At 37.5% G+C, this 10,689-nt stretch overlaps 4 protein-coding genes across 7 annotated transcripts in view; 1 reads left to right on the forward strand and 3 right to left on the reverse strand.

Moving 5' to 3' along the window:
* The window catches only part of LOC106305938 (serine/threonine-protein kinase prp4), a 6,644-nt gene extending 2,570 nt beyond the window's left edge, over nt 1-4,074 (reverse strand). For 2 of the 4 annotated variants that reach the window (XM_013742367.1, XM_013742368.1), the window contains exons 1-9: nt 3,649-3,990; nt 2,496-3,322; nt 2,239-2,402; nt 1,872-2,086; nt 1,670-1,738; nt 1,361-1,445; nt 1,056-1,212; nt 655-946; nt 461-575 (exon numbers count right to left, since the gene is read on the reverse strand). In XM_013742367.1, the coding sequence (XP_013597821.1) occupies nt 461-575; nt 655-946; nt 1,056-1,212; nt 1,361-1,445; nt 1,670-1,738; nt 1,872-2,086; nt 2,239-2,402; nt 2,496-3,322; nt 3,649-3,990 (2,266 nt within the window). Of the gene's footprint in view, nt 1-460; nt 576-654; nt 947-1,055; nt 1,213-1,360; nt 1,446-1,669; nt 1,739-1,871; nt 2,087-2,238; nt 2,403-2,495; nt 3,323-3,648 lie in introns of all 4 variants that reach the window. The other 2 variants (XM_013742365.1, XM_013742369.1) reach the window with 2 other exon arrangements.
* A 1,267-nt stretch (nt 4,075-5,341) lies between these two features.
* LOC106305082 (heavy metal-associated isoprenylated plant protein 26) lies at nt 5,342-5,940 on the reverse strand. Its single transcript, XM_013741461.1, has 2 exons — nt 5,788-5,940; nt 5,342-5,686 (listed from the first exon to the last, which is right to left on the reverse strand). Exons 1-2 carry the CDS (start codon nt 5,885-5,887, stop codon nt 5,448-5,450), a joined length of 339 nt encoding a protein of 112 aa, XP_013596915.1. The 5' UTR covers nt 5,888-5,940; the 3' UTR covers nt 5,342-5,447.
* A 254-nt stretch (nt 5,941-6,194) lies between these two features.
* On the forward strand, nt 6,195-8,529 carry LOC106306264 (dihydrolipoyllysine-residue acetyltransferase component 4 of pyruvate dehydrogenase complex, chloroplastic). Its single transcript, XM_013742822.1, has 6 exons — nt 6,195-7,191; nt 7,284-7,475; nt 7,579-7,666; nt 7,760-7,830; nt 7,917-8,000; nt 8,155-8,529. The coding sequence occupies exons 1-6, from the start codon at nt 6,301-6,303 to the stop codon at nt 8,257-8,259; spliced, it is 1,431 nt and encodes a 476-aa protein (XP_013598276.1). The 5' UTR covers nt 6,195-6,300; the 3' UTR covers nt 8,260-8,529.
* Nucleotides 8,530-8,695: 166 nt separating this feature from the next.
* Nucleotides 8,696-9,815, reverse strand: LOC106306265. Its single transcript, XM_013742823.1, has one exon. The coding sequence runs from the start codon at nt 9,524-9,526 to the stop codon at nt 9,008-9,010; it is 519 nt and encodes a 172-aa protein (XP_013598277.1). The 5' UTR covers nt 9,527-9,815; the 3' UTR covers nt 8,696-9,007.
* Between the last annotated feature and the right edge of the window lie 874 nt (nt 9,816-10,689).

Genomic DNA, 10,689 nt, shown 5'->3' on the forward strand with positions numbered 1-10,689 from the left:
ATCGCACAATGAAAATTTTGTTATCAATGATTTTAAAGTTTTATTATAAAAATATACAAATCATCAAAAAACCAAATGAATAAAATACATTATTTAACATATATCAAGATTAAAAATATACTATGTATCTATGTATATATGTATATATGTACATATTATTTAAATTTAATTATATACAATATAAAATATAAAAGATAATTGTTTGGATTTAAAAAAAAAATTTACGTATTCGCACCAATTTAATTATACAAATAATAGTTATTGACTTTTTATATATCCAATATATATATATATATATTATTTTATAATATAAAACTGAACATATAATATATAAAAATAATTTAAATATACAATGTTCATCCCGCGCAATTAATCTAGTTACATATTATTTGGCAATTAATCAATCAAATCTTCGCTAACAATCCAAAATATGATGATTCTCAAGGCAGATAGAACTTACTGATTTCAGGGGATCTGTAAAAGCGACTAACGAGATATGGCGTGACTTCGTTTTTTCCAGCAAACATTGCATTACCAAAGTCGCAAAGCTTCAACACGGTTTTGTTCTCATTCACCTAGACAAACAGAGAAATTGTCAACTGTTAGAAAGCTCATGGATCAAGTATAAGACAATCACAGAAACGTATAACTGACCAGCATGTTGTCAGGTTTTATATCGCAGTGAAGAACCCCACAATTCTTCAGATGTTTAAGGGCAATGAAAAGCTGCTTTGAATACGACCTAACAGCAGACAGTTTGAGGCCAATGTTACGGCCAAACTTCTTCAAGAGCTCTCGAAGATTTAAATGGAGCGACTCAAACACCAAGCAAAGGTGATTCCGGTACTTAAAACTTGAAAGCAAACGAACACAGTGCCGCTTGTCATCTGGATCAGCACCAGCAAGCTTCTTCAATATCTGAACCTCAGTCTGGCCAGCTTTATGCCTACACGAAATGTGATAAAGCAATGAGTCACAAAAGCATAAAGATGATAAAACAGATATTGCATATGAATTCAACGACTTAGTCAGCGCCTATAGAATGCACCACTTACATCGTCTCGTTGTTACGAATAATTTTTATAGCAACTTCGTCAGGTTCAGCTGGTCCAGCTCTTAAATCTTTCGCACGAACGACAGTAGAGAAAACGCCCTTTCCATGAGTAGCAATGACTTCATATCTGCCGTCAATTAGCTCGCCAAACTGATAGCCTAAACAGGAGACAAGACACTATTTTAACGATGAAATTCACAGAAGGGCTTATACGAATTGAAAAGATGAGAATAACATGAAGTGTATGAAGTGGTCAAAAACTACAATATAAACTGGTTTAAACAAATAGAAAGAGAGCAAACTTACTGTAATAACCCTCTGCATCATCCCAATTGTCATGAAGCCCGCTCCTTACCATTGGAACACCATCACCTTTCCCTCGCATGTGATCCTATAAGAAGAAAGCTTTATATAAGGCGAGAAGAAAATAATAAAACCATCACACAACAAACAAACATTTCTCTTATACACGAATCAACAGGTTTGATGAGGATCTGACTAGTAGATCCATGGAAATAGGAGAATCTTAAGATGATAGCATCAGAAGTTTAGTGATCTGTTAGAATAAGGTAAGGTCAAAAGACGTAAAATTGCCAAGTAATTGAGCTTACATACCACTTTTTGATTAGCAGCTGGGGACTCTCCAAATATATCATCATGAAACATGTCAGCTGATCTTTCACTCTGAAAAATATAAGATCGAGAAACATCACCACATATATACTAACTGATAGTGTAAACATAAACCCAAATATTACTCACAACCACACACAACACTAAAGCCAAATAAACAATAAGAAATCCTCTGCTAACCCACCTTTGGGCTACCTTCGCCAAGCCCTGCTGGAGCTTGAGTTTTCTCCGAGTTTGAAATTCCAAACATATTAGGTGGCCCACCAGCTGTTAATGAGGTTTTAGCAACATCACTAACTACAGGGTCGAAGTCCGACTTAGCTTTGGCTGCACCAGCATTAGCATCTGTAACAACTGCAAAAGAAGCCGAATCTGGAGCACTGCTTTCTTGAACGAAATCTGGCACAGAAACAACAGACTCAGTGAGACTGCAAGAAGTTTGTACAAGTGCAAGTGAAACCAATCAACTAAATCTACCACAAACTAATTACAGCTTTCAGTAAAAGAGCCATTCACGCATACCAAAGCGAGCGGAAGTCTGAAAAAATTACCTTTCTCCTTATCCTGCGAAATAAGTTCACTTTGCTGCTCGGGCTTCTTTTTAAATTTCTCTATGCTCTCCCTGATTTTATTTAATTCTTCTTCTTCTATTTCTTCCGGAGATTTCCATATAAATTCTTTGTCATTATCACCTTGATCATTCTCATATTTCGACCTAATAGTAAAATATTTAAGCACCCAACAAAGTAGTAAACGTGTATCGTCTGTAACAGAACATTTATAAGGGATAGGGTTACTGAAAGAATACCTTTCACCGTTGTCCACTTCAACACTTTTATGCTTCTCCTTATCAGCCTGGATTTCTCTATCTTTGTCACTCTCCCTTTCCTTTTCTCTCATCCTCTCTCGGCTATCATATCTGGTTCTGTCTCTACTCCTACCTCTTCCATTGTCTCTGTCTCGTAAATAATCTCCTTCCCTCTCCCTTCTCCTTTCCCTATCGACGCTCCCACCTCTTTCATTGTCTCTATCTCGTCCTTCCCTCTCCCTTCTCCTATCCCTATCAATGCTGCGCTCCCGTTCCTTATCTTTTCGCCTTTCACGGTCAGCCTCTATCTCCCTCCTTTCTTCTCGTTCTCTTTCCCTCCTCCGATCAATATCCCTCTCTATCCGTTTACTTCCTTCTGAATCCCTATCTCGAATGCTTCCTTCCCTGTCCATATCCCTCTCCTTACTTCTTTCTCTTTCCACGTCTTCTCGAGTATATCCTTCATATCGCCCACGTCCCTCGGTCCTCCTTGAGTCAACTCTGTCATGACGATACTCCCTACTAGAGTCACGATGTCTTCCTCTGACCAAAAACTCATCCTCCGCAACAACCCTTGACTTAGATCTACTCCGCGCACGGACTTCGTTGTACTGCCGGCTCTCCGTCGACCGGTTACTAGTCTTAGGCTTCTCTTCAGAGTTCTCCGAAGAAAACGAACTCCTGCCATTATCACAACTTCTTTTTCCAACTCTCTCGGAAGGACCCCCAGATTCTTTATACCACCTCTTGTCCTCCCTTTTGGATTCACGAGTCAGAACACCATTAGAAGTCTCGGCATTTCGAGCACCAGTAACCCCATGGACAAGCTACAAAACGCATGAGAACACATTAAAAAAATGATAAAGAAGCAACAACATAATCGCGAAACCAGTTCTTACAAATCAAGTGAAAGCCCATCAGTCTCCATTGAACGCCTAGGGCAACTGCTTTCTTACATATGCATTGAAACACTCAGGTTATCTAAAGAAAAAACTCTCAAAGACCAAGGCTTTTTATAATAATTTCAGCTTAAAGCTGTTTGGATACTGAGTTATAAAACACAACCTATAGTTTCAATCAAACCCCTATAATCCCAGCATCCAAGCAGAATCTATAAGCAAAAGACAAGTAAAAGAGGGCGATTAGAACAGACCAGATGATTGTCTTGAATTCGATCGGATTTGATTTCGCCTGACTCGCCATCAGAATCTGGCGCCTTGACATTCGCGATCCCTTCTTCATCTAGAATCTCCCCTTCCTCGACGTCATCCCCACCACCGCTGTTACTAACTCCAATCGGAGTAACATCCATCAGCTCAGCCTCATCTTCTCCCGATGGAATCTCATCTTCGCGCTTCTTATCACGGCGGTGTCGGTGATGGCGCTTGTGGTGACGGTGCTTGTGGCGCTTGGATGATTTATCGGCTTCGTCGGAGGATGAGGAGGAACGGTGGTGCTTGCGGTGGAGAGATTCGATCTGATTGTCATTCGTCATGAGATCGTCCAAATTAGGGTTGGGGCTCAAGAGAATTGGGTTGGTTCGTTTTTCACCTCTTTCTTTCTTTCTCGGTCGGTATGTTTTCGCGACTCACAAATAAGCAATAGATATCTTATATATACTGTATACAGATGTGTATTCTTTTCTTTCTTTTTTTCTAGATGTGTATTTTTTTCGATTTTTATACTGTAAACTAGAAAGGCTTTTTTTTCAAATAACCAAAAAAAATTAAATAGTGAATTTGTATTTTTTGTGTATAAAGAGCAATTTTTTTAAATTAGAATTAGGTCGCCGACAAAAGAAACAAAAACTGAATCAAAAATTTTATTAAAAATACATTAGGGTCATAGAACACAAATTAAAGGATCAACCTGAAATAAAATATTTAGTGTCATAAATAATTAAGATTATATGAGTGATATTTTCAAATGTATTTAGAATATTTGAAACAAAAATGACCTCAGATAATCTTAAAACAATTTTTTTGTTCATAAACTAACATTCAATTATAAAAATGACCAAAATAAATTTTATTAAAAAATAAATGACAATTATACATCTTTATGTAGATATAAAAATAAATATTTTTAAATAAGATTAATTTTTTGAAAAGGTTTTTTACAAAAAAGATTAGGAAAACTTTCGGAATTGTGTACGATATCTTTCTGAATTTGATTTTAGGAATACATCCCTGAATTAGTATAATATCTTCGTAAAAAATTTGGAAGACCTTCCTAAATTTAATATCTAAATTTTATAAAGATATTATACGTATTATTTAAAAGTATCTTCGCAAATTTGCAAAACATGTTATATTGAATGGTATTTTCTTAGATATGTATGATTTGTATATAAATCAAATTTAATAAGATATCATACACATTTAAAAACAATTTCCTAAATATACATACAAGTTACATTCAAAAAATCTATTCGCATATTTATGAACTATTCTTGAATTTGGGAAAAAATTACAAATTTAGTAAGATATATGCACGTTTAAGAAGGTCTTGCTAAACTTTTAAAGAAAAATTGTTGTTCAAAAAATTCGAAAGAAATTTCCAAAATAATTTTCAAAAAATACTAAAAATTCATCACTGAACTTATAATTTTACAACTATTTCACGTAAGATATAGTAATTCAATGTACTTTCATTAGTTTAGTGGTTGATTAAGAATATTGCAAGTTATGGATTTGAGTTTTGGGAAATGGTTGCTCAGTGTCGAAGCAATCTCTTTTATTCTAAAACCTGAACCCATCATTTCGTGTAGTAGGAGTAAAATTACACATGTAGATTGTATTTTGGATTATAATGTATCGACAAAAGTAACATAATGAACATTTCATTAATAACGAGTATCACTTTTGTATATATACGCACTGTATCTTCCAATGCTTTTTACAAATGTATATCCATGTTGGAGGATAAAAGGACCAAACGACTTTAATGAAACTAAAACAATAATGGCATGGTCATGTGATCAGGTTGCTGTTCGGAATATTCATGCTCCGGTTCGTATGGTGTCTCATGGTCATGGAATCCTTCTTCTCTGCCGGTGAGATCTCCAACTTCAAGAATCTCAACCCTTCGTTTCATCTTCTTCTGCAGTTTTACTACAACATCTGACGGTCTAAATCGTCCACAAACAATTATCCTGTCTTCCTTTTTCTCGATCATGTGTGTATCAATCCCTTCACAGAAAGTTTCAAACCAAGTGTGTATTATTATTTTATTAATATTGCATTTTTAGCTTTTTCATATCTTCAATTAATATAACCTAACACATACCAACCTTTCATATTGATGACAATCCTTCTAACTTTTCTACAACAGGCATTGCAATCCAAATTAATCCGCATCACAACACAACATTGCCTCTGCTTTTCCGACATGGAACGAAAAAGCACGACGTTCTGTGAAATGTGTTTGGTCAAGAGAACAGGAGATTTTGAAATAACACGAAAGATTATATGATAAAAGTTATAGACTAAGCTTTTGGAATCTGATTCTATAACTTAGGTTGAGCGGAGAAGATATATGACAAAACCGGTTTTGTCATGTTACCTATTATCCATTGAGAAGCATCTTTGTGTTCCAGATGGTTTAACGAAACCGGAAATAACAATTAAAATAACCTGGTTTAATAATCCGGTTATTGAATACCAACCGGTACGACGAGGCTTGTAGTGGATACAAAATGTAGGTGAAGACGCTTAACGAACTACGACCTCGTCTTCTCCGTCCACTTCACACTCTCTAAATCTCTCAGATCTTCCTCCTCTCTCGTATTCATCGAAGAGCAACAATGGCGGTCTCTTCTTCCTCGTTTCTATCGACACCTTTTCTCTCCAACTCCAAATCCACCATTTCATTCGCTTACTCCGTCTCCCCAGCCCCCATCCCCTCCCTCCGCCGCGTCGTTTTCCGCTCTCACCGCAGAGCAATGACGGTCCGATCCAAAATCAGAGAAATCTTCATGCCGGCGCTCTCCTCCACCATGACGGAAGGGAAGATCGTATCCTGGCTCAAGACCGAAGGCGAGAAGCTCGCGAAGGGACAGAGCGTAGTCGTCGTGGAGTCCGATAAGGCCGATATGGATGTAGAAACCTTCTACGACGGTTACCTCGCCGCAATCGTCGTCGGAGAAGGAGAGACGGCTCCGGTAGGCGCTGCTATTGGATTGCTTGCGGAGACTGAGGCTGAAATCGAAGAAGCTAAGAACAAAGCCGCCTCGAAATCCTCCGCCGCCGTTGCTCCATCTCCTCCTCCTCCTCCGGCTACTTCATCTCCCGCGCCGGCGATCGCTCAGCCTGCTCCGGTGGCGGCTGTGTCAGATGGTCCGAGGAAGACCGTGGCGACGCCTTACGCTAAGAAGCTCGCGAAGCAGCATAAAGTGGATATCGGATCCATAGCAGGAACTGGACCGTTCGGTAGGATCACGGCTTCTGACGTGGAGGCGGCGGCGGGAATCGCTCCCTCCGTGGCACCACCGCCTCCTCCTCCTCCTGCTTCTGCTGCTGCGACGGCGAAAGCTACCGCAACTAGCTCGCCTCCTCTGTTGCCTGACTCCAGCGTTGTTCCCTTCACTGCAATGCAATCTGCAGTTTCCAAAAACATGATCGAGAGCCTCTCCGTTCCAACATTCCGTGTTGGTTATCCTGTGAACACTGATGCTCTTGATACGCTCTACGAGAAGGTAATGAAACAATGTATCCATCTTTATCTATATACATTGTTCTCAAGTCGTATCAGCATATTCTAATCACTGAGCTGTTTTTTTGTTAACAGGTGAAGCCAAAGGGTGTAACAATGACTGCGTTATTGGCTAAAGCTGCAGGGATGGCTCTTGCTCAGCATCCTGTGGTGAACGCTAGCTGCAAAGATGGCAAGAGTTTTACTTACAATAGTAACATTAACATCGCCGTTGCTGTTGCCATCAATGGCGGGTTGATTACTCCTGTTCTGCAAGATGCTGATAAGGTAATCAATGTAGAGAAGTAGCTAGTCTGTGGTTGAGTTGACCACGTACTTATAGTCTTAGCTTACTGATTGTGTGAGTCATGTCATGGTGGTTGTTTTTTAGTTGGATTTATACTTGTTATCCCAAAAATGGAAAGAGCTGGTTGGGAAAGCTAGAAGCAAGCAATTGCAACCTCATGAGTACAACTCTGGTACTCTTCTTTGATCATAGTTTTTCATGACAAGTGTGTTTAAGAAGGATTGTGCTGAGTTAAGGATGCATGTGTGTGTGCGTTTAATTGCAGGAACTTTTACTTTATCCAATCTCGGTATGTTTGGAGTGGATAGATTTGATGCTATTCTTCCTCCAGGACAGGTATGCGAAATTTCCATGTCTCATCAAGATAATTGATTACACTCAAATTTACTTTTAAAACTTTTTTATAACTCAAATATCTCCAGGGTGCTATTATGGCTGTTGGAGCGTCAAAACCAACTGTAGTTGCTGATAAAGATGGTTTCTTCAGTGTGAAAAACAAAATGATGGTAAGCAAGCCTGAATTTGACTTCATATGGTAACAAAAATAGTTGGATTCTATTTTGAAACTTGTTAATAAGAATATGCCTCATGGGTTTGGTGAATAGCTTTTAATAAAACTGTAGGATTTTGTTGACAATGGCATTGGTTGTGTTTTGGCAGGTGAATGTTACAGCAGATCATCGCATTGTGTATGGAGCTGACTTGGCTGCTTTCCTTCAGACCTTTGCAAAGATTGTTGAGAATCCAGATAGCTTGACCTTGTAGACATCACCAATGTCGTGAACCAACAAACGAACACGAGGGGAACAGTTCCAAACTTCCTGATTTACCTTTTCCTCGGGTAAAAGAAATGTTTAATCTTTAATTGTTACACTGGTCTTGTTCTTTCTTTTTGCAGATTTGATTCACTTGTGTTGTTGTGCTTGTATTTTTGGACTTTTGTTGTGTCTTGTTTCCCGGAAATTCTGATTTTGGATTTCACACAAATAATTTCTGTTTGAAATGGTAACCCAGAATCGGCCCATTTATATATCATCTCTGTGGGGCTTTTGGTCGAATTTTGAAGCCTTTAAAACTTATACCCAAGTTAATCCTGAAGTTATAGACCAACTCTCAAAACCTGTGGTCATAAGCATGTGTGGTCAGACTTGAGGGCAATGGTTCTAGAATCCCACAGAGAAAATTTGAACATTGTCACACAGATAAACAAAAAGATCTAATATGAACATTTACTTATACACAGATTCTAATATCTGGGATTAAACTCTTGATAATAGTTTAGCTTTAACATTAACAAAAGCTAACACACAGGATGAAGATGATTCAAGATCAACAGAACAGATCCTGGAAAAAGAGGACGGGTATGAACTACCAGTCTAAGCCATTAACCCACACTAAGCCTTTGATTTCTCTAATCCTAAAATCTTACAATAATTTAGAGATCTTATATCACTAAGCGAGTTTAAACGCCACCGTTTCAGCTCCCGCTTTTAAAAAAAACTCCGGAACATTGTTACTCCGCCGGTAGAGTTTCCGGCCGCCATGAAAACAGGTCACCGGAATCTAAAGAAACATCGGAATATTCGAACAGCCCATCATCCAGCTCGAAAGATCCAAAACCCGGAACAGGCTCCTCAATTCCACGTAACTCGCCGACTCCTGATGAATCCGACGACGCTCGTACTAACTCCGTCTCCTTTGTTTCCCCAGACGACGGAGGAAGAAGCGTTGACGGTTGCGGTGGAGGCAAACCCAGCTCGTCGTCGGAAGCTTCGAAAAGATATCCGAGATCCGGCTGAGTCTCGCCGGAGTGTTGCGCCGTCGTGTTCGTCAACTCGTCTTCGAAGCTCTTCATCAACGAGTCGAGATCTTGAGTGGCTGGGTCATGACCCGAGTCATCAAACAAATCGTCTCTCAGCCGCTTTACGTCGGGCGAGTTGATAACTAACTCATCCAACTCGTCTCTGACTCGCTTCTTCCCAACCGAGTCACGCCGAGTTAGCCTCTCCTCATCAGTTGGAAAACCGTCCATTACTTAACCGGTTATGGTTAATTACTCGGTTTAGATGGTACGTTGATTAAATAATCAGTGGCAGTTTCGAAATTAGCGTGGGAGTATCGGTGCAGAAAAGGAAGAAGGGAACCACGAGATTTTATAGTGGAGACAAGAGAGGAAGATATGAGAAGAGAGTAAAAGTCGGTAAACAGCGAAGCGCGTGATTTTAGTCGCAGACAGTGACGCGTGGAATAGCGAATCGTTTGGGCATCACGGATCTCTCCCTTTTCTTTTCTTTTCTTTTCTTTTTTGCTATTTGTTATTTTTGGACTTTTCTGTTTTTTTTTTGGTAATTTTGATTTTAATTTTCAGCTGTCGCTTTCTTATTTTTGAAGATTATTATTAACTGGTTTGAATTCGGGATTTCAAGTCCGGTACGTTACAGAATACACATGCTGGGTCAATTAAATAATTACTATTTTTAGTACCTTTTCAGTATAGTCTACAAACATTTTTAATATACGCTGCATTTCGATCCGTGCAACCGCCCAGGTTTTTGTTTTTATTTATTTTTATATAAATATTTTGTTTTCAATTCTAAATTGGTATATATTATAATATATATGTGTCTATCAATTTTTAAAACATAATAAATTTATTGTATATTTTTTTCATTGAATACATTATTTCAAACTTTCATGCGTATTTTGTATCTTTTTCTATATATATTTTTGGATTATTATTTCATTATTAAAATCGTAACTATATATATAAAGATTAGTAAAATATTGTTTTATTGTCATATTCAAATATATTGTAACATTTCACAAATTTATAAAGTTTTTAAAAAATTAAAATTTTCGCTTCATAGATTTATATTATCGAGTAAATAATAAACATTTAGTTTTTGTTTAATTTTTAAAATAACCTATATAGTTTAAAATTTGTTTTCATTGGTTTAAGATAGTAAAGATTAATTATTGTTAGATAATATGATTTTTTTTATTTAAAAAAAAATTATAATTTTAAAATTTAACATCGATAAATATTTAAATATTTAGCATATAAATGTATAGTATTACAACATTAAATTATATCTATTTAATTTATACTATCTATAAATCCAATGGATCATCTATTGTTTAAATCTAATTATTGATAGCCCAATAAAAAATTTTGGTATGCCCAAAATTTAAATG

Source organism: Brassica oleracea, chromosome C7 (genome assembly GCF_000695525.1).
Source record: "Brassica oleracea var. oleracea cultivar TO1000 chromosome C7, BOL, whole genome shotgun sequence".
In the NCBI taxonomy this organism is placed as follows: domain Eukaryota; kingdom Viridiplantae; phylum Streptophyta; class Magnoliopsida; order Brassicales; family Brassicaceae; genus Brassica; species Brassica oleracea.